This window comes from Metopolophium dirhodum, chromosome 4 (genome assembly GCF_019925205.1).
Source record: "Metopolophium dirhodum isolate CAU chromosome 4, ASM1992520v1, whole genome shotgun sequence".
Lineage (NCBI taxonomy): Eukaryota > Metazoa > Arthropoda > Insecta > Hemiptera > Aphididae > Metopolophium > Metopolophium dirhodum.
Genome location: NC_083563.1, coordinates 6,732,046 through 6,756,516, shown reverse-complemented (window position 1 = coordinate 6,756,516; position 24,471 = coordinate 6,732,046). Strand labels below are relative to the sequence as shown.

At 27.0% G+C, this 24,471-nt stretch overlaps 2 protein-coding genes across 3 annotated transcripts; one reads left to right on the top strand and one right to left on the bottom strand.

Annotated features, from left to right (window-relative positions):
• Window positions 1-780: 780 nt before the first annotated feature.
• On the bottom strand, window positions 781-24,471 carry LOC132942890 (uncharacterized). Of its 2 annotated transcripts, XM_061011588.1 has the most exons (8): window positions 24,248-24,471; window positions 23,541-23,634; window positions 23,232-23,371; window positions 11,126-11,180; window positions 3,931-4,082; window positions 3,739-3,856; window positions 2,262-2,429; window positions 781-1,029 (listed from the first exon to the last, which is right to left on the bottom strand). In XM_061011588.1, the coding sequence occupies exons 1-8, from the start codon at window positions 24,251-24,253 to the stop codon at window positions 884-886; spliced, it is 879 nt and encodes a 292-aa protein (XP_060867571.1). In that variant the 5' UTR covers window positions 24,254-24,471; the 3' UTR covers window positions 781-883. The 2 variants fall into 2 exon arrangements, with proteins under 2 accessions (XP_060867571.1, XP_060867572.1); XM_061011589.1 differs by lacking the exons at window positions 3,739-3,856; window positions 3,931-4,082 and having other exon boundaries at window positions 786-1,029.
• LOC132942889 (uncharacterized) lies at window positions 4,091-11,066 on the top strand. The gene is made up of 3 exons (XM_061011587.1): window positions 4,091-7,008; window positions 7,430-7,586; window positions 9,322-11,066. The coding sequence occupies exons 1-3, from the start codon at window positions 6,849-6,851 to the stop codon at window positions 9,890-9,892; spliced, it is 888 nt and encodes a 295-aa protein (XP_060867570.1). The 5' UTR covers window positions 4,091-6,848; the 3' UTR covers window positions 9,893-11,066.

The following is a 24,471-nucleotide window of genomic DNA, read 5'->3' as shown; positions in this document are numbered from 1 at the left end:
AGCCTGTACAGAGATTTTCATTTCACATTTTTATATAGTTAGATATTATATTATAAATTATATTTAAAAAGTAAAGCAAATAGTTTTTTATTTTTTAATTATTTTTGCTATAATAGCTTAAAACCCATGGAAACCATTTTTAAACAAAAATTCCCATCAGAAATCTCAAAATTCCTGTTTCAGCGCCTCCCGGGGTTGATCCTCTCCCTTTTTAAATTAGCTTATCTTTAAAGTTGGACCAAATTACACACAGTGTAAAAAATTTCATCAAGATCGGTCCAGTAGTTTCGGACTTCATCCCGGACAAACATTGTGACACGAGATTTTTAAAATATAAAAATAATATATATAAAATGTTAGTACATTTTAGTTCATTCTAAACACAATATTTATTTTCAGATTTGAATTGATATTTGTCTCGATCAAGCCGCGCTTACAAAAGAAACAGTCAATAAACAAATTGAACCAATCGAATGTAATAAATAATAATAATTCTTTTTGCAATAGTATTTTAATAAATTAACGAGTAACTATTACGCTTATTACACACATACAACTATAAATGTAATATTATAATTTCATACTTAGTGGTGACATATTGACATATTATACCTACGATATCTAGCTATAGGTAACTATATACGCCTAATATATTATAGCTATGCGTGTGTAAGAGCCTGATTTACAGATTTTGAGACCAGGGGCTTTGAATTTGAAACAAAAGAGGTATCACTAAAAATCATAAATAGTATCATAAGAAAAAATATACCTGAGTAAGTTGAATATTTTTTATTTTTATTTTTTGTACATTAAATATTATAAATAAAAAAATATATATTTATAATGTAATTTTAAATTCACAATCCTAAAGATAATATATTATTTAGATACTGTGGTTGGCTTCGGCACTGAAATGGCAGCCATGATAAAGGCCATGAAGTAGGTGCGGGTGGTGTGGTACACGGTCATTGTTACAAATTACTGTTGTAGAAATATCAGCCTTCCTTTCAGTTTCTAAATCCTTTTTATCTGGGTAAAAATAAAAAAATGTTAAATGTAACTAATCAAAAATAATATTTATATTGTCATATATATAGTTATAAATTATAACTAAAGAATATGAACCATTAAAAGAATCCACGATTTGCGGGAGTTTATTATGTCTTTGCAATATATAGGTTAAAAAGTTCTGAGTTACTGATGGTTTTATAGAGCTTTTTTATTTTGTATGATGAGTTTATCTTAAACTGAATAGGTACCTTATAATTTATAGGATATTCCTATACCCAGCCATAGGTAGATATATAGTTGTTTAAAACTTAAAATTTTTTAATTCTATACAATATAGCTACCTACATATATTTATTATATTTCTCCATATTACTTTATATATACGTACTTGATTGCTATATATGTAATAAATTTAGAAAATTAATTTATAAGAATTTTTAACCTTAAAAATAAACGATCCTGTATTGGAAAATAAAGATTGAGTCAAGTTTTGATTGCTGAGCTATAATTTCTTACATCCAAAAAAGATTAATTGTGGTACCTACATAAACGTGTTATACTCTCAGAGGTTGGTAATAATACGAGCAGTATATTAGTGGTCAATTAATTTCGAACTACTTTGGAATTCAATTTTAGGTGCTATTAAATATAATATTAGTCATGAGTTTATATAGATGAGTATGCTTTGAAATTATTGAATTCATTTTAAGGGGATCGGAGGCGAACAGTTTTTAAGAAATTTTTAAATTGCATGTATGCGGGACGCGGGTCTTGTAAATGTGTGTGTAGTAACTATAGTGTTGTGACTGTGTGGAAAATTAGCGGAGCGCTCCCGCATATACAAGTCACCGCCTCGGAGTTGTGCGTTTGTATGGTAAACAATTCATGCTCATTTGTATGTACTTTTTGTCCATTCTACCGATCGACCTAATAATGCGATAATATTTCAAAAAACTGATGTGAATTTGTTATAATGTTTAGTAGAGATCAGTTTCATTTCAAGATTTCTGATTTAAATTCCGAATAACCAAGGTTTGAAAATTTTGGAATTTCAAAATATTCAAACTAAATGTATAGTTGTCGGGGAGGTGAAATTGGAGAAAGTGGACTGACCGATCTCAACTCTCAAGTAGACACAATAACGAATTGGAATAAGTTTTAAGAAAAGTATTATCATTTATCGCATTAACGATCAGTATGTTAAAAAAAAGATTGGTATGTTTTGAATAAAAATAACTGTTGCTCATTACCTTGGGCGCGTTTCTTTCGGAACAATAGTCGTATGTCTTTTTCATCAATCTTCAGCTTCTTAGATAGAGTTTTTTGATCATATGCAGTTAAATAACTTGTTAAGGAAAAAATATCATTCAACTGTTGAAATTGAATTTTATTTTCAGAAACAATTTTTGTGGCATTGTCTGTGAAAAGGATAAATGCGTCAATATAGTATTATACATATAAAGGTACATTAAACATTTAATACACGTACAATTTATACAATTAATTTATATTTTTATATCGGCTATATTATCAACGTTTCTCAGTGTGGTACGCGGAAAGCTCACATAGATGGTCGTGGTACACGAACAAAAGAGCTTATGATGAAAAATTGGAATTATTATTAAGATTAAATATCAAGGTTGTTAATACAAGCTCAACAGTTTCTAATCTATACGTGTGAAAAATAAATTTCCCAAATTAATAAATTCAAATAATAAATGTATAGAAATAAAATATTGGACGTAGAAGATTATATTTAAGACTTAAAGTTATCAACATGGAGCCCAGTATGACATTCTCGTTCATTCCATATAACACCAATCGTCTCATTAAAATATTTAAACTATAATATAAAAAAGGTGGGTCAGTGCATGTCGTTTTTTTTTATATTTTTGAGATTTTTTGGTTACAGAATAACGTACTTACGTGGAACTTTGTTGTAAGTTTTCAGTCCTCAGCTATAAAAGTTGAAAATTGTATACATTTTTAACTAGGTACCAAATCATTTTTAATTTTAAAATTGATAAATATTGTCAAAAATCAAACTTTCAATGCTTGTTTTTCCTATGTATTTTTAATATGTTTCAACTGCTGTTTAAGCAATATATCAGGAGTCTTTTATTTAAGTTTTACGCTTTTTAGCCCAACAAATAAAATTCTATTGATATTTATAGAAAAAAAACTAAAAAAATGTTCCGTAAACAGCTCAATAAGTCGAAATATTTTGAAAATTTTATCAAGTAAAGGAATTGGTAAAATAAACATATGATATATATCTCAACGGGAATTTCTACGCAAAATTAATTTTCGACAAAAGATTTTGGTTTTTGGTGTGTATAACTCTAAAACAAATGACCATATAGATACATGAAATTTGAACTGAATAACCATTAACATTTTCTATACACCATACATTTTTAAAATATTTTGACTTATTTTGAGCTGTTTACGGACAGTTTTAGTTTCCAATTTTTTTAGTTTTTATTCTTTAAATATCAATGAAATTTTACTTGAATCCCTGTCACTTGTAAGAGTGCGTGGTGGCACTCAAATAACCACCAGTTATAAACTATGTTTTATTTATTTTTTCATGCAGCATTCCATAAAATTAAATACATTTAAGAATTCGAAGATGGGTCAACGCACTAACAATAAAAGTGATATTAAAATAATTATTTATGTATACCTATGCTGAAACTAAAAATTATAAAATGAATAATCGCATACCTTTGCCGTACTGACAAGGACATCCATTAACCATTTTTGTGTACTTCGATGGTTGATTGTAGATTATAATTATAATTTTGGATGAACAAATTATAAAATCAAGCTTATTTTTATCGGTCTAATATTTTTTAAGAGAATATGTAAACGTTTTACTTAGATTATATTCTAATTGAACGAAAATGCTTAGTGTACCATTAAAAACCAGAAACGTCTGTCGCGTCGAAAGAGCAGTGAAGGAATAAACATGCTATCATCATGGCGCATGGTGCAGCAGGATACCTGTAGAAATACAATTGCTGCGATGGCCACGTGGATTAATTTTTTTTTAGTCATCTTCGGTTTGCCTATTTAAACAACAATAAAATATAACAAACAACGACTTACCAAGAATCGGTATACACATTAATACACTATAGGTATAGCCCGGTCCATCTATTGTAAACTATATCCTGATATTCCAAATGACGTCTTATACAGTTACTATATTATGTCCAGTGACAATAATATCGGGTCGGGTCTATCGATATCTTTAGGGTCCGAGACTCCGAGAACCACTGTGCCCATCAATATACCAAACAAAAAATTCTTCAAAACCAGTTTTTTTCCTATATCCCGTCACATTGTTAGTAAGATATACTTTTTACATTTTATGTACCCACGTGTTATTTTATTACGGTAGGTAGTATCCATTAGTCACAGTTTGGTGAGCAAAATTATTTTACACTGCATTTATACTGTATTCCAAATTCCCGTTAGGGTTGTTATATTTAAAACACAATGTTCTTAACAACTTGTTTTAAACGTTTTGTTCGTTGTTTAAAACGAATAAAACATATGTTTAAAACAGTGTAAAATCCAAGTGAATATTGTGTTGTTTTTTTTTTTGGTTAGTTATAAACAATAAATAATAAAAGATATCTCTTTTTTTTTTTATTTAGAAAAATATATTTACAATCTATTTTACAATAATCAGTAAGTATGATGACAAAGTTTATATAACATTATAAAATTTTCGAATAGGAAGACCCTCAGTAGTGTCACCTGACCAGAGATTACATTAAGTTATTGTTTAATTTATTGATATCTCTTTAAGAAAAAAAGTTAAAGTATTAAATAATTATATTTATTACCAACCTTCAATTTAATTTTTTTTATTATTGAATAAATTACCAAATTTAAAATGTTTTTACCTAATAGTTAATATATACATAATATAATGTCTACATAAAACATGAGTTCAGAAAATATTTCAAATACATTTCAAATACTTTTAAGATTGAAAATAAATAAACAGTGAAACATATTATACTAGTACACCGGTACACGGCATATTGGCATATCAGTAAATTGCATATTAAATTAAAATTAAGTTATTTTAAATTGTTTAAAACTAAAAAAATATATTTTTAACATCGCTTTAAACGGAAAAAAAAATTACAAAAATTACAAAAACACACCAATGCACCATTCCGATGCATTCAATAGTCACATCAAATACATTGAGCAAAAGTCCTATTCAAATCCTGAGTTTTATTTCAGTACCTAGGTATAGACTATAGACTATACATAGACTATACGTATTACTGTATTAGTTATACTTAATTAGTAACTCAGAATTTCACATATAGTCATATAGGTATAATAGTTACCTATATTTTAATAGGTGACGCCAATTCATACCATTTCATACCTTTCGAAACCGTACATATATAATATAACCCAAGGAGCTCTTGAAAGTCTCGATAAATAAGATCAACATGAATAGTCATTATAATATTCAGAAATACAAATTATAAATTACAGTCAGATATCATTATATTTTATTTCATTTATAGGTTCTAGCACTTATAGGAAGATATTGAATCGTTGAATAGGGGTCGTGCCCATCTTTTGCTACGCCACTCCTTGAATCCGGGTCTGCCATGAAATTAATTTTAAGAGCATTTATATCATATTGAGGAGCACATTTTATCAGCCGTATACCCTCCGAACATTAGTCTATGCATGCCTATGGTTAATTTCAAAGATATATACTTAGCGTCTCAATATTGACATAAATTAGTAATTTCCTACAGTAGTAAAGTTGGTATTTTTATTCTATACGACTATACCTATGTCAACAAATTTCTTTTACTGATTAATCCCTAATTTATATAATTACTAATTAGGTACCAAATACAACAGCCACCATAATATAGAAATAAGTTAAAAATATTAGACCAGTACGTCGTTGAATGTTGTGAGTTGGTAAATATTATAGGTATTAGTAATAACATGGACCTATAAAGAAATTTATTGATAATAAATAGGGAGGTCAATGGGGCCCAACATTGTTAGAAAAATATAGCGTAAAACTTAAGACCTTATACTTTATTAGCTTATTTCTATATTAACAGCGTCAGACAAAAAGATGTTCAACAATAAAAATAACGACATTTTTCGGAAAAGATAGCATACACTTTAGGTCACAGCTAGGTATTAAATATAATCTAGTTTCCAGTGCTGCGTTCAAAATAAAAACTAAAAAGGTATAATATATACTAATTGCGTCACAGGTGACGCACGTATTGCGCGTCCCCCATACTCAGCTATAGGTTTCGAATGGCCAACATTGTTAGAAAGGGCCTTATTACTCCGTTAGGTTAGGTCTATTATTGTCTATGAGTCATAAAGAATGATAATATGTCGGCAATGAATTCATTGGAGCCCGTAGCGAACAGCTTTGACGCAAAACAATTTGGTATCCCCCTCCACAGAAATATTATCAAATGTCCACCATTGGATGGGTCTGGATTAAAATTGTACTTATGACCTCCACTAATGTTTTATTATTTACAGAAGTTGTTAGTTTGTAAATAATACTATATATTATATCCAGTTACTTATCTGTACACAAATATGCAGACTGAAGGTGATTAAATAACAATTAACCTATACATTTGTTTTTAGGCCTAAGTGATTTCGAAGTTTGAACCGTCTTTTATCAAATATTAATGGGTAACTGTCGTGTACATTCGTTGTATCAACATTCGTTGTATGTTTACAGTAGGTACAGTATAGGACTGTAGTAGGTACGAGTGTGTGACATCTAACAACGTCAGTACGGCATTATGGCTTCCAAATTTAGTTTTACTTCACCTGAAGTTGAAAAACTCGTGCATTTTGTACAGGGTAATCCGGTTTTGTACTACACATTAGATGCCAATTACAAAAATATATCTTTGAGAGATAGTATCTGGAAAGAAATATCACCTGAGATTGAAGAATCTGGTAAGGCATTTAGGCATATAAGTATATAACTAACTAAAATTGTAGGTACCTACCACAGACTAAGATACGATGAACTGGAAACGAGCTGCTTATCACGGTCACGAATATATGTACAAGAGGCAAAGTGCGAGGGGTCGCTATGTGTTCCTAGAGTTCACAGCGCCCTCTGCATTTAACACGGACTAAGATACAAATTGTGTAGCCAAATAAAACAACCGGTAGCGCTGAAAACTTCAAGAACAGTGTTCTTATCAGCTAAGTGACGCCTTTTCGTGGCCGTCGCTCGACCCCCGCCGACCATGTCGTTTCCAGTCCATTATATCTTAGTCCGTGGTACCTACCTATATGGCTATATAAAGATTAAAACAAATAATCAAATTTTTTGAACTAAGTATATAAATATAATTTATTAATTTTCAAGTTGACAGTATAAAACAAATATGGGAAAATATTAGAGATTCATATTCAAAAATAATTACAAGAAAACCAAAAACAGGATCAGCTCTCAAAATAAAACATAATTGGACATTAAGGCATCGTCTACATTTTTTATACCAGGACATCGTACGTGATCAATGGTAAGTATAATTTATTAATATTATTATTGAATATAGCGTTGAATGAATTCTTTAAGGCATTATTATTTAAATATTGGTTTTATTTTAGTTAATTTTTAGTTACCTAAATAGCTACAGTCGACTCTCGATAATTTGAAGTTGACGGGACTGTTGAACAACTTGGAATTACCGAGAGTTTTAATTGTTGAGTAATTCGAAATAACAAGAGGGCAAGAAAAAAAATTTGTTTTTTATTATTATACATATTAATTATTTCAGTAAATTAGGTGGTGCATATTAGTTATTTATTATTTTTAAATTTTAAATTAAACTGTATAATAAATAATAATTATACTATGTAAATTAAATTATTATTATAAAAGATTATTATTTTTTGAAGAAATCTGTAATGGTTTTCTGCTTCATCGAATTTAGTTTCATTTTTTCAATATTATTTTCTATAGTAAATAAAGCATCGAAAACCTCAACAGTGACTTCTAACAAGAGTGAAAATGTTCGTAATTTTAGTGTTTTTTTATTAGTGTTTTTAAGTTTCCAACCTAGGATAATAGTGCTATTATATTATATCCGGGATTGGTAAATTGGGTCCCATATGACCTTATCTCGGTAAATTGGGTCCCGGAAAAAAAAGGTAGTAGGTAAGTTGAGTCCCGGATAAAAAAAAGGTTGTAGGTAAGTTGAGTCCCGGAAAAAATATATAAATTAAAATATATGTGGTTTTTATAATATTATTTTCTAAATAAATAATATATGGTATAAATGATTAAAAAATTGTGTACCGGGAAAAAAATGTCAATACACTAAATAATATTATAGTACGTAATATTTTACAATATAATTTGGTATAAATAATTAAAAAATTGTGTACCGGGAAAAAATGTTAATACGCTAAATGATATAGTACGTCAAATTTTACAAAAAATATTTAAAAATATTATGCTTTCGGTAAAAACTTAAATGATAAACATTTAACAAATTCTAATCGAGTTATTATATTATTAGTATATTTCATCATTTGTTCTCTTAAGTATTTTTCTTTACCGAGCGTGATTTTCTTTTTTTGTATTGTACTTCGTAGTTTAATATGACGTAGTGTCTCAGACTGTATTTGTAATAGTTCGTTGGAATAGATATACGTCTCTGATTCGTGTAGATCGATGCATGTTACTATTATTCTATGACTTTGATTACAATATCCTATCACCGCTAAGTTCACATTTTCATTATACACTGTCAACTCAATATATTTGCGATTGAAAAATATTTATGAAGGTATTCTTGTGAGGAGATAAAGGACTTGATGGCATGAAAGAATTGGGAGTACCTTTAATTATAATATTAATTAGTATTTTTTATATTTGTGTCATTACAAAGTGTTTTTATATGACATATAGTCTTTATAATTCTATAATTATTTATTCCATAATATCGTGGGTTTATGTATTGTCATAGTTTCTGTTTGCTTAAATATTTGAAGTTTAATTATCTTAAGAGGAATGAACACTGCCCTATATTGTACTATTATTTAGGGTGGTGGGTGATATGAGACTTACTGTAATTTCTAAAAATACTTTCTGTCACACATTGACCTGCACCTTATTTGTTAAATAACTTATCTAGTTATATCTCTAATTTAAATGTATGAAAATAACTTCAAAATGTAATATTTAATTAATATGCATTATATTATACTAATATTTATAATAACATGATACTTTAACATTTTAATTTACAGTTTGACTTCCAATACGGCCATAACTGAAATGCATGATCATTATATATTTAACAAAGAAGAAGGACTCGACGATATGTCCAATAAAACAGAAGACAGGCCAACTGAAACATTTATTAAAAATCGTTGTATCTCTACGTTGAACCAGATTGAAAAAAATGTACTGAGAAATTTGAACAAACTAAGTACACAAAATCAACAAATACAAACAGAAAATGAACAATTTTCGACGGAGGAAGTAAACCAATTGGATGATATGGATATGTTTTTTCAAAGTTTATCATTAAAAGCTAAACAATTTCCAACCAATGGAAGAATTGAAATAAAAATGAAAATAAGTACATTAATGAATGAATTGCAAGAAAAGTATTTAGTTCACACACCACCCCTCCGTCCACAGCTGATGCAACCCATCTACCTTAACCTTTTTACAAATGCTCAAATGCCATCAGAACAAAATGAATTCTCGTCTTCGTCATCGATTCAATCATGTATATCAACATTGCCAAGCTTACATTCAAATTCAGAATTTTCTAACTCTGAGTCCAGTGATGATTCAAATTCATCCGTTTAATAAAAAGTATTCTTCCAAAATAAAAAAATATTCCAGTTTATACTAATATTTGACAACAAAAACACATAAAATTAGGTACTCAGAAAACTTATCATAATCAGCATAATCGTAATTAATATAATTAAATCATAAGCATACACTTCATGGGAAGCAAACTCATTGCACTCGAACAGATATATGGTTTACTGGATCATATGTCTAAACTAGAATATGATTCATTCCTCTTCGTAGTTCTTATAAAGTTTAGACTCTAAACTAACTAATCACAATATAATCATAATAGTGACTAAGACTTATGATTGGAAACTTTTCGTTGTAGTCCGATCTCTATGCTTATATACCTTTTAATATTTTCTACACACCACTTCTCAATGATACGGATCCAAAGCCATATAGGAATCCAAGTCAGCGTCATAGCCAGTAGATATTCATGAAAATAAAGCTATTTACTCACCAGACTCCTCTTTAAATTCATATTTCACTCACTCCAAGACTAAAGAAAAAAACACAAAATACTTCAACACATATTTAATTATTTACAACAACAGTGGTCAAACCAACAAACAAATTTCGAAGAAATTAAAAACCTAATACAATACAACCTACAGACATTCCCTACTTTTATCTTATCAATCTGTCGGGAAGTTATAATTAATAGTTGGTTTTCGAATCGGAAACAAATTATGGTTGACGCACAAACATGTTATGCAAAATACGGAACCAGATAAGTGTCAAACTAACGGAGAAGCTTTGACCGTCAAACGCTTATTATAGTCCGCAACCACTTTCAAATATGCATAATGACAACAAAATAAAGCTAAAAATACAATTCATATGAATAACTAGGACCCGATGAACACAATATTTTCCACGTTTTTAAACTCTTAAAATTGTACTGGATTAAGGTGTACAATTTTAAGTACAATTAATCTGTAATATTTATCTGTGATTTAATTGTAATTCAACATATCTAAATAAATAATTTAACATTAGCAATAAAACAGTTAAATCTGTATTATTTAATATTAATGCCTATTAGGTACTAAAAATATATTATTTATTACTTAATTTATTTTATTTAATAAATAGTTATATTTTAAATATATATCTTCATTATATTTTTATAGTATAAGTATTTAATATTTATTAAAGGGACTACTGCAGTCATTAAAATAAAAATTTATGGGTATTTAGATTTTAGACATAATAATATAAAATAAAAACAGAACTTACCGCACTTTATAGAAAATAATAGACCCAAACTGCTGTGACATTGATGACTCATGTACTAGAAACATAAATCGATGAACATACTTTAATATTAAAAAGAACACAATACACTCTAAAATTATTGGAAAAATCAAGATGTATACAGTAAAAAATGTATGCCATCGAACTATTTATCTGAAACATGCATAGGCTTTAATTCATTTTTGACCACAGAAAAATTTAACTGCAAAACACCTATCCTATTTATGCAGTTATCTTGAGACTTGAGTGCTACATAGTCCATCGTAGTTTGTACATACTTTATATACCTAATAATACCTAATTATTAATATATAAATAAAATAAATATTATGAAAAATTCATGATATTAAATCTATTATTATTCCACTATTAGCTTTGCTGTCGAAAGTCTTGGAAAATGTTCCAACTATTGCCTAATAATTATATAACGTCCACGTATTAAGGTCCCCACACACTGCAGCGGTGGCGGTGGCGGTGGCGGTGGCGGTGAATTGATGCAGGACACATTTCACCGCTCACCGCGGCGGTAAAACCTAGACAATAGAATTTAACGCCACCGCCACCGCCGCAGTGTGTGGGGACCTTTATATTTTATTTCATTATCTACCTACCTTCATTTCCCCGTTAAATACCTGTTATTGTGATTTGTATTACTTATAAAGTTATAACTATTGATATATTTTTAACCATACGGGATTTTTAATTTAATTGTTATTTCTTTTTTGTAAATAAATTATATTTTATATTGTTCACTTATGTTTCTCGCTAATACAGTAAAATCTAATTGTCGAATCTAATATAATTGTTATAGTTATACAAAGTTTAAATTAAAAAAAAAATGTGGATTTAATATAATTGACATTTTTATACTAATAATTAAATAATCTTGTAATTATCTATATTAATGCAAATATTGATCTTTATTTTTAATACATTCTATAACCAATTTCTATACACATTTAAACAACAAACTATAATGTCAAATATGTGCTTATTTAAATTGTAGGACATTGCTTATAAAGTTATAACTTATAAGTTATAACAAAAATTAATAGCATTTTATGTTAATACTTCAGTTGAAAAAACAAATATAAATGCATGCTTTGATAAATGGTGTTTACATAGATAGTATATTTGTTGATGAATAAAATATTCTGTTTCCGGAACCTATAGCCATGGTTTTTAAACAAAAAAATAATTAATAATAATTATAATGTCTAAAATACTAGGCTTAAATCTCTTTGTTTTTAATGATCATATAGGTATAGGTATAAAATATTAGGTATTTACATATCCTAAGTTATTTTAAAATAACATGTAAAAACCATTATTATATTAAGACCAATATCTAACTATCTATGTGATAAAACAAATTAATGATTATTTTTATGGTAAAAATATTGATTAATTGGTCCAGTACTCTATTTGGTTTCTAATTTATATGAGTACTTTCTGCAGGGGTGTAAATAAAAACGTGACATTGGGAAGGGATCAGATTTCCCGGTAAAGCTTTTTTTTTAAACCTTTTATGAAATAATAATTTTTAGAAAAATCTTAACTCATACCTAATATATTATTATACAAAATATAGTTATTTCATTATAATACATGTACAGCCGTAATATTATACTAACACGCATTGGAACACTACAACTATTAAAATCGTTCCTGAGATACCATTTTTAGAGGGAGGCGAAAACTAGAGATTTTAACTCAGTCTTTGCATACAATTTTAAATAAAATATTATAAAATATTTATTTAATAAACGCATAATACGTTAAATATAACAGAATAATCAATTTTACTTTGTTACATTTAATACTATAATAATTTTAAATTATATATAATTTTAAAAAAAATTGTATTAATTATATAAATGAATATAAGAATATTGTTTAAGGATTCACGTAGGTAGGGTTGCTTTGAATTGTTTTAAGTATTTTAAAGCTCACAAAAAACGTACTATTTTAAAATGCTCAAAACTTTATAAAAATTAAAATATCAAAAAGCATACGTGGGCTATATAAAGAACATTTTTAACTTAACTACAAAGTAAAAAGGACTATTACGCACGTAGTACGTACACTTTACTATGTTAAGTGTTGGACGAAGCCAAATAGTCATGTGGGTAATAACTAATGAAAAATTTTAAGGTAAGTTTTAACCATATATTAAGAAAAACAAAATATAATATAAAATCTATAACCATTAAACTTAATAGTATTCAATATGCATATGCATTAATAATTCATATAGGTACAATCGTATTATAATGAATGGCACGACGGACTGCTTTATAAATTAAAATGTCTTAACACACCCACTGCAATCTTCAACATCATCAAATCTTTTCTCCACTCTCGTAGTTTCACCGTTCAAATAGATGGCACAAACTCAGACGTCAAACATATTATTGCAGGAGTACCACAAGGCTCAAAAATATCTCCAATACTTTTTAACCTTTACATATCAGATTTTCCTACAACAACGAACACGGAAATAGCCTTATATGCGGACGATTGTGTCATTTATTCTAGTTAAATGTAATAGTAAACATCCAAACTCATCTTAACGAAATACAAAAATGGGCGCAAAAATGAAAAAACGTTCTCAATCCGACCAAAAGCACAGCAGTCATTTTCACACTTCGTAGACCCACTAATCATAATTCCTTAAAAATCAACGGACACAATATACCTTGGTCTCAAAACATCAAATATCTTGGAGTTATTGTGGGCAAAAAACATACATGGAACCCACATATATCCTCTAAAGCGCAACAAGGATACCAACGTTTAAAAATTTTATACCCATTAATAAATCGGCAAACATTACTGAGCTGGAAGTGCTCATTACTACTATACAAACAAATCATTCGTCCTCTATTACTATACGCTGTCCCTGTCTGGGGTCAATGTGCGCCAACCCACATCAATTAAATCCAAGTTCTACAATCCAAAGTCCTCCGTGTGATTTCAAATGCCCCTTGGTTTGTTCGAAACGATGCCCTGCACACCAACTTCAATTTACCAACTATTAAGAACTACATAAAGTACCTATCGGCAAGTTTCTTCTGTCATCTACGCAAAGCAAAAGGTCCACTGCATTACGGGTTAAATGTCAGCCCCATCAATCCAAGACTAAAACGTGGTCGTCCCCATGATGTCCTAAATTAGCTTATCTTCAACCTAGTTAATTATTACATTATATTATGTTAATATCTTTTTTATAAATAGCCAAAAAAAAAATTTTGTTCTTTATATAACTAAGTTTAGATGATTTTGTCAGGAAAACTTTACAAATAAAATAAAAAAAAAAAAAATTATAATGAATATTATATACTGAAACAGTTAAGTTAATGAAAAATGAAAAATAATACTATATAGGTAAGTAATAAATATATAAAAAACGAGCATAATTATTTTAGGTACAGAGCGAAAACCCCCATCGCACACCTTAGTATATTACATTTTTAAACAGCAGTGTTGTTAAAATTTGTTGTTTTAACAATTAATCATGTTATATTAACATTTAGTTCATAATTAATTTAACAAAATCAATGTTAAATTTTTAAAAAGGAATTTTTTATATTAATAAACAAATGTATTATATGTATATACTTTTCATTTAAATCAACAAATAAATTGTTGGAAATTGAAATAAACTGGTCGGCACTGGGCGCCGCGGCCAACAGTAGATTAATATTATAATTTCACCGTGCACTAATAAGAAAGGATATTGAAAAATATTGATATTAATGGGTTAAAATCTGCAAAAACAAAATTTTTAGTGTAAATTATATATATCTATACACAGCGAACTTTATTATTATTATTATTTCCATTATTACCATTATTGTAGTTTATTTTCACTATTAAACATAGTCGGTATATTTTAAAATGTATAATATGTTTTATATGATTGTATTTTGTAAAAAAATGTCTTCGATTTATGAGATGGAATATTGACACCTCAAATAGTTGTACCTACCAATTATCGGTGATAGTGCCTGCCTGAACGGAAAAGTTCAATTTCATTTCATTTGTTTAACACAATAACACTCAAGAAAGATGCCAGTAGATCCGAGATACAATTGTTCTGTATGTCTCTGATAATTGTATTAACTTTATTACTATATGTCTATTATATGTCTTACAATTCAAATGGTTCTCCACTGCTGAGGATTATGTACGTGAAATGGTCAATCCTACTGTCTACGGTGGTTATTGCAAATTGGTTGCAGCTGGAAATGTTTTCCCATTTTTATTTGAAATTTATTATGATAATAATCATTATGCTAAATTTGGTGTAAATACATTCGCAGTAAAAAGATTGCGTTTATTTAATATACAAGTGGTCATTTTTATGTTTATTTATCTATTACTACTGTAGTAAGCCAGACCCGTATAGTTGACATACCATGGATTGAGGAATGAACTCAGGTGTAATAAAGTTTAGACTCGGTTAAAATTAAAGTCGTATTTATTAAAGCTGTTTTCTTCAAGTGAAAATTATTCTAAGTACAAAGTTGTATAGTGTTATCCTGACTTTCGTGAACGTGATCGCTCAAGCTCGGGTGTAACAATAATAAATTTGATAAATTTTGTCAAAATTTGAACTTTAAATGCTTATAAAAAAAAATTGTACCTATGTAATTTTAATATTTTTCAACTGCTATTAGAACGATATATCAGAAGCCTTATGTTAAATTTTCACGCTTTTTTACCCAACAAATAAAATTTTATTGATATTAATAGAAAAAAAAACTAAAAAAATTTAAGACTGACAATGTCCGTAAACAGCTCAAAAAGAGTCAAAATATTTTCAAAATGTTATGGTGTATAGAAAATGCTAATATAAACATTCAGTGAAATTTTGAAGTATCTACAGTCATTCGTTTTTTAATTACGATAAAATAAGAAAGTTGTTACATGAGAAATCGAGTGAATATCAAATGTAAAAATATAAATTTCAGATGTTCATAAAAATTTAATTTAAGTTTCTTGTAGACATTTTTTTTTTTGATAAAGGTAGACAAACTTAAGAGTAATCTTATATTACATTTTCAAATCTTAGATTTAAAAAGAAAAATTTTTATGAATTCTCAACTCAAAATAATTTGCTAATTTTCGTGATTTTTCAGTATTTTGTCAAAATTTGAACTTTAAATGCTTATAAATAAAAACTGTGACTAAGGATTTTTAATTTTTTTCATCTGCCTTTGAAACAATAACCTAGGAGCCTTCTATTCAATTTTCAAGCCTTTTTACTCAACAGATAAAATTTTATTGGTATTTATAGAATAAAAAACTAAAAAAAAATGGAAATTGACAATGTCCGTAAACAGCTCAAAATAAGTCAAAATGTTTGGAAAATGTTATAGTGTATAGGAAATGCAATTATAAACATTCAGTCAAAATTTCATGTCCCTACGGTCATTTGTTTTAGAGTTACACCAAAAACCAAAATCGATTTTCTCAAAAACAGATTTTTTGAAAATTCCTGTTTTTTCTTAATTTTTCTTTTGTTTTTCACGTCGCTTTTGAAAACATTGAAAAATTTTTACTTTTGACCCCCCAAAGTACCAACTAGATTCAGTTTCCTATCAGAAAAGTTAATGTTGAAGAAAATCTAAGCACTTTTACTGTCCTAAAAGGTGATGACAGACACAAAAATAAAAAAAATTAAAAATAAATAAAAATAAAAACACACATCATTGTAAAACCAATACAATCATCGCTTCGCTCAGAATCTAAAATAACATTGGCACAATGAGCCAAAAATGTTAATTTTGTAATGCTCTCAAGTGGAAAATCGAAATATCGAAATTTTGACTGAATTTTTTTTATTTTGAGCTGTTTACGGACATTTTCAGTTTTTTTTTCTATAAATATCAATAAAATTTTATATGTCGGTTAAAAAAGCTTAAAAATTTAATAGAAGGCTCCTAGTACATTATTTCAAAAACAGATAAAAAAATTAAAAATCCAGTCACAATTTTTTTTTTATAAGCATCTAAAGTTCAAATATTGACAAAATACGTAGTCACGAAAATGTGCAAATTATTTTGAGTTGAGAATTCATAAAAATTTTTCTTTTTAAGTCTAAGATTTTAAAATGTAATACAATATTATCCAAGAGTTTGTCTACCATTATTAAAAAAAAAAAATGTCAACAGGAAGGTCAAATTAAATTTTGATGAACGTTTGAAATTCATATTTTTACATTTGATATTCACTCGATTTCTCATGTAACAATTTTCTTATTTTGTTGTAATTAAAATACGTATGACTGTAGATACTTGAAAATTTCACCAAATGTTTATATTAGCATTTTCTCTACACCATAACATTTTTCAAATATTTTGACTAATTTTGAGCTGTTTACGGACATTTTTAGTTTTCAATTTTTTTATTTTTTTTTTCTATAAATATCAATAAAATTTTATTTGTTGGGTTAAAAAGCGTGAAAATTTAATGCAAGGCTCCTGATATAATGTTACAATAGTATTTAAAAAATATTAAAAATATATAGGCACAATTTTTTTTTATAAGCATTTAAAGTTTGAATTTTGACAACATTTATCAAATTTAAAATTTAATAATTGTAGTTAAAAATTTATAAAATGTTCAAATTTTATAGTTAAGGATTTAAAATTTAAAACAAGGTTCCACGTAAATAGGTTAATATATAAATTACTTTGTTCACAATAATATCATCAAATATACTTGGTTAAGTTAGGTTAGATCATGAATCAGGAAATCCCCCAGCTAGAGGGTATCCACACTGGTGGGCCTCCCTTCTCATGCCATTCATGTTGTTGTTTCTTATTATATTATCAAATTTACTTATAGTATGTATATAAATATTACAGATTTTAAATATTCTATTTTATCTAATAATAAAAAAAAAAAATATATATACTTGGTAATATCATAGGCTGACTGACCGTTTTCACTCAGAATCGTTTTTCATGTATCTACAGTTATTAGTTTTTTTATTACAACAAAATAACAAAATCGCTACATGAGAAATCGAGTGAACATACAATATTGTAAAAATTTAAAATATGAATTTCAAACACTCATAAAAATTTAATTTCATTTGCTTTGCTTGTAGACATTTTTTTTTGATAAAGTTGGACAAACTTATGAGGAATCTTGTATTACATTTTCAAATCTTAGATTTAAAAAGTAAAATTTTTATGAAATCTCAAAAATAATTTGCTAATTTTCGTGATTTTTCCGTATTTTGTCAAGATTTGAACTTTAAATGCTTATAAATAAATACAACTGTGACTAAGGATTTTTAATATTTTTCAAATGTCATTGTAACATTATACCTAGTAGAAGCCATGTATTACAATAAAGTTTTATTGACATTCACAGAAAAAAAGACTAATAAAATTGAAAATAGAAAATGTTCCTAAACAGTTCAAAATAAATAAAAATATTTTTAAAATTTTATCGTGTATAGAAAATGCAAATATAAACGACCAGTGAAAATTTCATGTATATCCGTTCATTAGTTTTAGAGTTACACCAAAAACCAAAATCTATTTTGTCAAAACCCCATTTTTTGTAAAAATTTCCGTTTTTCCTTAATTTTTATGTTGTTTTTCTATTATGTTTCCCGGCGTTTTTGAAAACTATTGGCCTACATTTTGACCTCCCCAATGACCAACTAGATTCTCTTTCCCATCGAACAAGATACTGAAGTTGAAAATCGAAGCTTTATATTTCGATTATTCATCATGTAAACATGTTTGCAGACACAAAAATTTAAAAATAAAAAATAAAAAAGCACACATCATTGTAAGATCAAATACATTCATCGTTCCACTCAAAATCTAAAAAACTATAAAATACTTTGTAAAATTATTTTTTTGTATACAACAAATTTCACCAAAGAAAAAAATAAAATAAATACAATAAACAGAATATAAATTAAAAATAATTAACTTACGATGATGTGAAGTTAAAAAGTAAAAGTTAAAAAGATTAGTAAATTCATAAAAACAATATATAAGAAAGAAAAAGAAAGAAAAGAGCAAGAGACGGTATGAAGGTAAAACACTAAATCTGCCGTTTTTCTCTCTAATTCTAATTTAAATGTAATTACAATTATTTTTCCTGTATACCTCTACCACCACTGACTCGCCATTACAATATTTCTGGACTTTTGGTGCAAAAATATAAATGCTTTAATGAAAAAAAATTTCATTATTTAGCATGCAGGTTTGAGCTGGAGAAACTATTAGCTAAGACAATTCGGTTTATTTGATTAGGTACGAAATGCTTCTCATCGGATAGTTTCGACTGCTTGTGAGTTGTGATTTATCTCGATTACATAACAGGTAGGTAATATTAAAATAACCTATCAAATACACCGCTTAAGCTCAATACTGAATAAAATACAAATTGAACTCGTTGTTAACGTGAATTTGCAAAATTTGAATTTTTTTTGATACAACTATAAATAATAAAAAAGTGGAAGTCACTCTGCTGTACAGAAGGTTACATGTGGGTCCATAGCTAGATGGTATTAAATTTGAATTCAATGATAAAAAATCATTGTATACGAAAAACGATTCTATGCGAAGACAAACTTCCTGTAATATTACTAAGTATATTTGATGACGTTATTCTGATTAAAATAATTAATTTTACTATTAGGCATTATAGGCATTTTTGACAAAAAAAATTACATTTGAAAATTTCATTATGTGTATAAAATATAATAATTAGAGTAAGTGTCATATATCCATGAATAATATTTTTAAATAACAACAAAATAACCATAATCGTAATTATTGGTTTTAATATTTCATTTTGTCCAAATTTGAATTTAAAATGTCTGTAAAAAATAACTGTTTATATATTTTTTGGTTACAGTAAAAACTATTTATGAGAATCTTTTTTTTAATTTTTAAATTTTCAATCCTTAGCTATTCGAAATATTTTATAAATTGTATACAATTTTTAATTACAATAATTAAAAATTTTCGAGATTTTGATAAATGTTGCAAACATTTTAACTTAAGACGCTTATAAAAAATTACTGTGGATTTATACGAAACTTTTTTTTAATTTCCACTAACATCAACTTAAGAGGAACGTTGTATTAGATTTTCATGTTTTTTGATCAACCAAAAAATGTTGTATTGACAATAGTTACCATGTTGCCAGTACTTCTCCTAGTTAAAAAAAATCTAATAAAACTCATAATTTTCTTATACCTATAAGGCTATATATAGCTCAAAAATAGTCTCGATATTTCAAAAATGTTATGGTGCATTGAAATTGTTAATATAAATATTCAGTGAAAATTTTATTTATATAGAGTTACACTAAAAACAAAATCAAATTTTTCAAAAACTGGTTTTGCGTAAATACTAAATATCTCAGTTTTTCTTTAATTTTTAGTTTGTTTTTCCTGGTGCTTTTGAAAACTATTAGGAAAAAAAACACATATCATGGTAAAATCAATACATCAGAATCTAGAACAAATTTCATTATTCAGAAAATTTACCATGTTTAGCCCAATTTTAACAGTTGAGCTTAAAAGTTAAAGATAACAGCTTAGGTGGTCGAGGTTTGCAATGTACATTATTTTTATCTAAAAACAAAAGAAAAGTATAATGAATTTGAGTTATAAAATGCTTATGCTTAATTCATTTGTATTAAAAATTTGTTAAAATATCATGTTTAAAACATGTTGAATAGCTAAAAGTATTAAGTGGAAATTAATCAAGGAGTCTAGATAAATGAAACTGAACTAAAATTAAAATTAAAACTAGTTTTACAGATTTCAAAAACAGAGGAATTTTATATTTTCCTAATATTTGATAACAAAATGTGTTTTATAAAAACAATTTGAATAATTAAAAAATAAGTGTTTAAGTTATAACTAGGTATCAAAGTAAAATTGCTTGTATTCTATTAATTTGTAGTAATAACAACAACAAATACATTATCATCATTCAACTTCTTGAAATTTCAGAATAAAACATTAAATTAGAATAAAATAATAATCATTAGGACGAAAGGAAACAATAAATGTATCGTATTATATAATATAACGTGACAAAAAAAAAAAAATCAAAACAAGTAATTTTTAAGGAAACTGAATAGCTCGCAAATCCTTTAGTAATGGCTCCAGTATTTTTTCTAGCCCTAATATATTTCCAGTGTTTGCTTTTTCAGAAGCCACAAATGTAATTAAAAATCTTGAGCAATTTAATTGGACTACCTGTTAATCAATACAATTCAAGATTTATTTATTTATTAATATAAGTTTAAAAACTGTATTGCTTATTATATTATTGACTATGTACGTAGCGTATGTAGGATTTTAGTTTGGTTAGAGTTTTACCTAAGTAAATAATTTACATTATTTTTTGCTAACCAGTTTTTATATAATTGGTTATAACAAATTACAATTGGTCTCAAATTTAGTCTACATTTAGAACACTTGAGTGTTAAACCAGGACACCTGGTCATCTATAGACCCTCTTCGGGTCATAATGAACGAAGTAAAATTTGATATTCAATGGATGATGATACATGATGATACACCATACAACGATTTTGGCAGACGTTTGGCAATGTTCTAAATCAGCCAAAAAAAAACTGAAACTATGATTATAGACGTCTTGGTCATATTTAACAATTTATTTTATATCTATTAAAAATGACAATTAATTGATCAACTCTGTGTATTGAAGTGGTGGTAAATAAGATTTTTTGGTAAAAAGAAGAAATTTAATGGGAGGTCAGAATCCTAGAACCTTAACCCTGCGTACGCCACTAACAATGTAAGACAAAATAATTTGAAATAAACATTATTTAAATAGAATTAATATAAATATATAATAATAAACTTTTTCACACAGATAAAAAGCTAATTAAATACAAAAAAAAAAACAATTTTTAATTATTTTGAATGTAACTTTAATTTACAATTTAAATCTTAGCTCATGAAAAAAATATTAATAATAAATAGTGTGAAACTTTTATTTCATTATTTTCATATAGAAATCTTATTATTTTGTTACTTAAAGCGACCGGTCCAAATGTAATTTTGTATACAAAAATACGCTCTACGGGAATAATGATCCTGTTCTGTAAAATCAACCAAATTTGATAATTTTTTTTTTTACTAATAGTGAGTATTATTCTACAATCTGCGTCAAACTCCGTTTTTCAATATTTTAATCTCAAACTTTATAATATGTCTTAAAAACTAATGCAATTTTAAATGTTTTTTATAAATTATATTATACCATTATTTTAAATAAAATAAAAATCGGAGTTCAATGCAGCATCATGTAGGAAGTCTTCTTCTTTCAGATAAAAAAATAGTTATCAAAATCCAACAATTCTACAAGGCTCGACAATTATTCCCGTGATGTCATTTTTTTTCTGAATCAATCTCCCTACCCCCTAAATATGTATCGGGTTCTAGATTAGTGGAAAAGTGGGAACTTTTCTACTTTACGGGACACCCCTTTTTTTGGTCATTTTTTGGGGGAACTTAGTCATATTTTTGACGAAAAAAATGATGGTGAAATCAGAATTTGGCGCTCGTATTTACTTTTGAAGTTATAGCTAATTTACTTTACGCGTCAATATTACAATATTATATATTGTATATATTATATTTGGTAATTTTTAAAGTTATTTAACATACTATCTACTAACTTTGAAGTGCTATAACTTCATAACTGTGTCTGAGCACCAAATTCTGACTTCACCATCGTTTTCAGCGTACTTAACCACTTAAGTTTCAATAATAAAAATTGCAAAAAAAAAGGTGTCCCGTAAAGTAGAAATATACCGAAAAGTGTTATAATTTAGGTGGCAACTAAAATATAAAATTTAATTTTCAAATAATATAGAATTGCGGAAAATTTGAAAAACTGACACCCCTTTAATAGTAGTGTAAGTCTAATAGTGCTTCAGTAACAAAATAATATAAAACACAAATAATCAATAAAATAGGAAACTACATATTAGTCATTTTATAACATAAAAATTTAACTGAACAATAAACTACTTTATAATTTATAAAACATTAAATACATACTTGATTGTTAGTATAAAAACAAATCACTGTTTTGTTTTTTCCAAGTTCTAATTTTCCTGCTTGTTCTGATGCAGAATTAAATTCTGATAAAAATGAATGTTTGTAATTTGAATTGTGTTCAGATGATTTGTTGGCATGAGCTATAACATAAATACATAATAATGTAAGATAAAAAAATGAAAGTTTCAGCAATAACAAATAAATTATTTAGATGGTTGATATAAAAATATTAATAAACATCTTTTCTAAGACTTAATTTTTTTTTATTAGAATTGTGAAAAATATATAGTTTATGTTGCTAGTACTTACCTTTTAAAATAACAACACCATCATGATCAGATATCAGAATTGAGTAAAGACCTTCAACCTTAGTCAAGGTTTGGTATAAATATCTTCTTAAATCCTGAAACAATTAATTATATATAAATATATATTACAACTTTATTCAAGCAACCTGCCCTCCTCGATGGGTGTCCATGACACACAGCTAGTGTACAAATTCAATATTAACATACATAGTTTAGTATTTTGGTTACATAATTTTTAAAAATTACATTGATTAAATATAATATTATACACCATACAATATATTTTAATCAATGAGTATTTGCTTAACATTGAAATGAAACTTCTAATGAATAAGATACTCAAAAAATACATTTTGAACAAAATAAAAATAAAAATTTAAAATAGAAAAAGTGAAAAAGAGAAGTTAGAGAAAAAAAAATATGTCCATGTATAACATAAAATAGAGAATAGAAAAAAAATACAATCAGTACATATAGCCTTATTAGTTATTAGTTATTATTATCAGATTCATTTTTAACTAGTGATTTAAACAAAATTGTGTAGGTTGTGGGTACCTCGACATAATATTTTCTACCAGATATTGTTATATATAATTGGTATGTACTAATATTATTTTAAATATTATTAATTTAGCTCGAACTATTTACACAGGTATTTAAGAATTATGTTGCTAAATATATAATATGTCTAAGGAAAAAATGATTTACCTCCATGGTTTATTGTATTGTATTTTGAAGCGTTAGGTAGGTAGTGATGTAATTTTTAAAAATAAAAATATCACTTGAATAAATTTGAACAAATTAATATAAGAATTATTTACAAAATCTCAATAACTATTAATCTTAAACTCGAAATTTTGCTTAATTAAATATAAAAATTTTAAAACTGACGTTATCACTCTGCAAGTTGCAACTATCCGACAGTGTTATCA

Coding starts and splice junctions, on each gene's coding strand:
- LOC132942889 (XM_061011587.1), top strand. CDS start 6,849: ATGGCTTCCAAATTTAGTTTTACTTCACCTGAAGTTGAAAAACTCGTG. Junction 7,009..7,429: donor ACCTGAGATTGAAGAATCTG/GTAAGGCATTTA, acceptor TTAATTTTCAAG/TTGACAGTATAAAACAAATA. Junction 7,587..9,321: donor GACATCGTACGTGATCAATG/GTAAGTATAATT, acceptor TTTAATTTACAG/TTTGACTTCCAATACGGCCA.
- LOC132942890 (XM_061011588.1), bottom strand. Junction 4,083..11,125: donor ATTATTTTCTATAAAGTGCG/GTAAGTTCTGTT, acceptor TTGTTTAAATAG/GCAAACCGAAGATGACTAAA. Junction 1,030..2,261: donor CCGAAAGAAACGCGCCCAAG/GTAATGAGCAAC, acceptor ATTTTTACCCAG/ATAAAAAGGATTTAGAAACT.